Genomic DNA, 1756 nt, shown 5'->3' on the forward strand with positions numbered 1-1756 from the left:
ATATATTATATATATATTATTTATATATATATTATATATATTATATATATATATTATTTATTTATATAGTCATATTATGTATATGCATTTATGTATTTATTCGTTCACATATATAGCTGCATATATAAATATATTCATGTATATATATTTATATTTATATATATAAATATATAAATATATAAATATAAATATATATATATATATATTTGTGTATATACATACATTAGATGTCTTCATAGATACAGTGGGCATATGATTGGCTGCACATATTTTTGTATTTGAATATTACTTTACTTATCATATCTATTATCTATCTTGTAGTTTGCTTCTAGTATATATATATGCATATATATATATAAATAAATAAATATATATATATATATATATATATATTATATATATAGAAGCAGCAGCAAGCAACAAGTAAACAAAATATGCCTCAACGCACCGCAAGACTTCGTTTGGCTGCATGTACAGCAGCCGAGCTGCAGATACACCCGAACGTTCTTTAGGGGCAGTAAAAATAACAAACGCCATATACTCCAATCCTCCCTGTGCACACATGCTGCAAACAAACAGCAGCAGCAGCAGCAGCAGCAGCAACAGCAGCAGCAGGAATGATGCAGCATTTGGTTCAGCTGCCGTACACCCGCAACAGCAGCTGCTGCACAGCAGTAGCTTCTGCTGCTGCTGTGCAGCAGCAACTGCAGCTGTTCTGCTGCTGCGCTACTGTGCTGCATGCAGCCTGAAGCACTTGCAAGGAGTCTATTAAGGGAGAGCCTACTAATGGATAGTACTTGGCTGTGAGAGAATATCTGCTGCATCTGCAGCAGCAGCAAGAGCATCCATAGCGGTTGCTGCTGCAGCAGCGGCAGCTGCAGTAGAAGCTGCAGCAGCAGCAGCAACAGGAGAACCCTCCCCTGCCCCCTTTTTGGACTTATTCAAATTCCAAGACAGCCTTTTGCCACTCCAGTCGAGCTGCTGCTGTCGCTGCTGCTGCTGCTGCTGATGCTGCTGATGCTGCTGCCGCTGCTGCTGCTGCTGCTGCTGAAGCATGTGCAGAGAGCTGGTGCTGCAGAAGCGGTCCACTAAGCTGAAACATTTGAGGGGAAATACACACGAAAAACGAAAGAGACAATGCATTTGCTGCAGCTTGCATGCAATAATGGCAGAAGCAGCGTCAGCAGCAGCAACAGCAACAGTAGCAGCAGCAGCAGCAGCAGTAATAGCAGCAGCAGCAGCATTAACAGCAGTAGCAGTAGCAGCAGCAGCAAGCGCGAGATTGGGGCTTATTGCAGCGTATTCAAAACAGCGCACGAAATATTACTTTGCATTTCGATGCTTTTTATGAAAGGCAGCAGATACGTGCATACACTTGAACTGCATATACACCCCAACGCTTACGGAGGTAAGCCCCCCCTACTGGGGCTGATCTCATTGGCTGGAGCTGCTTCCATGGCCTCACATTGCGTCCTTGTGCTGCTGCTGTTGCTGCTGCTGCTGCTGCTTGCACAGGTAGGGAGAATGACGCCCCAACCACAGCCCCTGTAGTTCGCTGATACTGCCGGTGCAGTGTTGGTGTCCTTTGCAGCAGAGTGCTGTTACTGCTGCTGCTGCTGTTGTAGTAGGTGCTGCTGCTGTTGTTGCTGCTGCAGTAATACGCTAATCTCCCATGGTTCACAGGTAGCTGTATTACGATTGCTGCATGCTTTTCGCTTGGCTGGCTTCTTCGGCTGTAGTTGAAAATGCTTATTTT

At 43.5% G+C, this 1756-nt stretch overlaps 1 protein-coding gene across 1 annotated transcript; it reads right to left on the bottom strand.

The window, feature by feature from the left end:
• Positions 1–783: 783 nt before the first annotated feature.
• On the bottom strand, positions 784–1457 carry EAH_00053610 (hypothetical protein; the record flags this gene model as incomplete). The annotated part of the gene is made up of 2 exons (XM_013391038.1): positions 784–1093; positions 1405–1457. The coding sequence occupies 2 exons, from the start codon at positions 1455–1457 to the stop codon at positions 784–786; spliced, it is 363 nt and encodes a 120-aa protein (XP_013246492.1).
• Between the last annotated feature and the right edge of the window lie 299 nt (positions 1458–1756).

This window comes from Eimeria acervulina, genomic scaffold (assembly GCF_000499425.1).
Source record: "Eimeria acervulina Houghton genomic scaffold, Eah_scaff998, whole genome shotgun sequence".
Taxonomy (NCBI): Eukaryota; Apicomplexa; class Conoidasida; order Eucoccidiorida; family Eimeriidae; genus Eimeria; species Eimeria acervulina.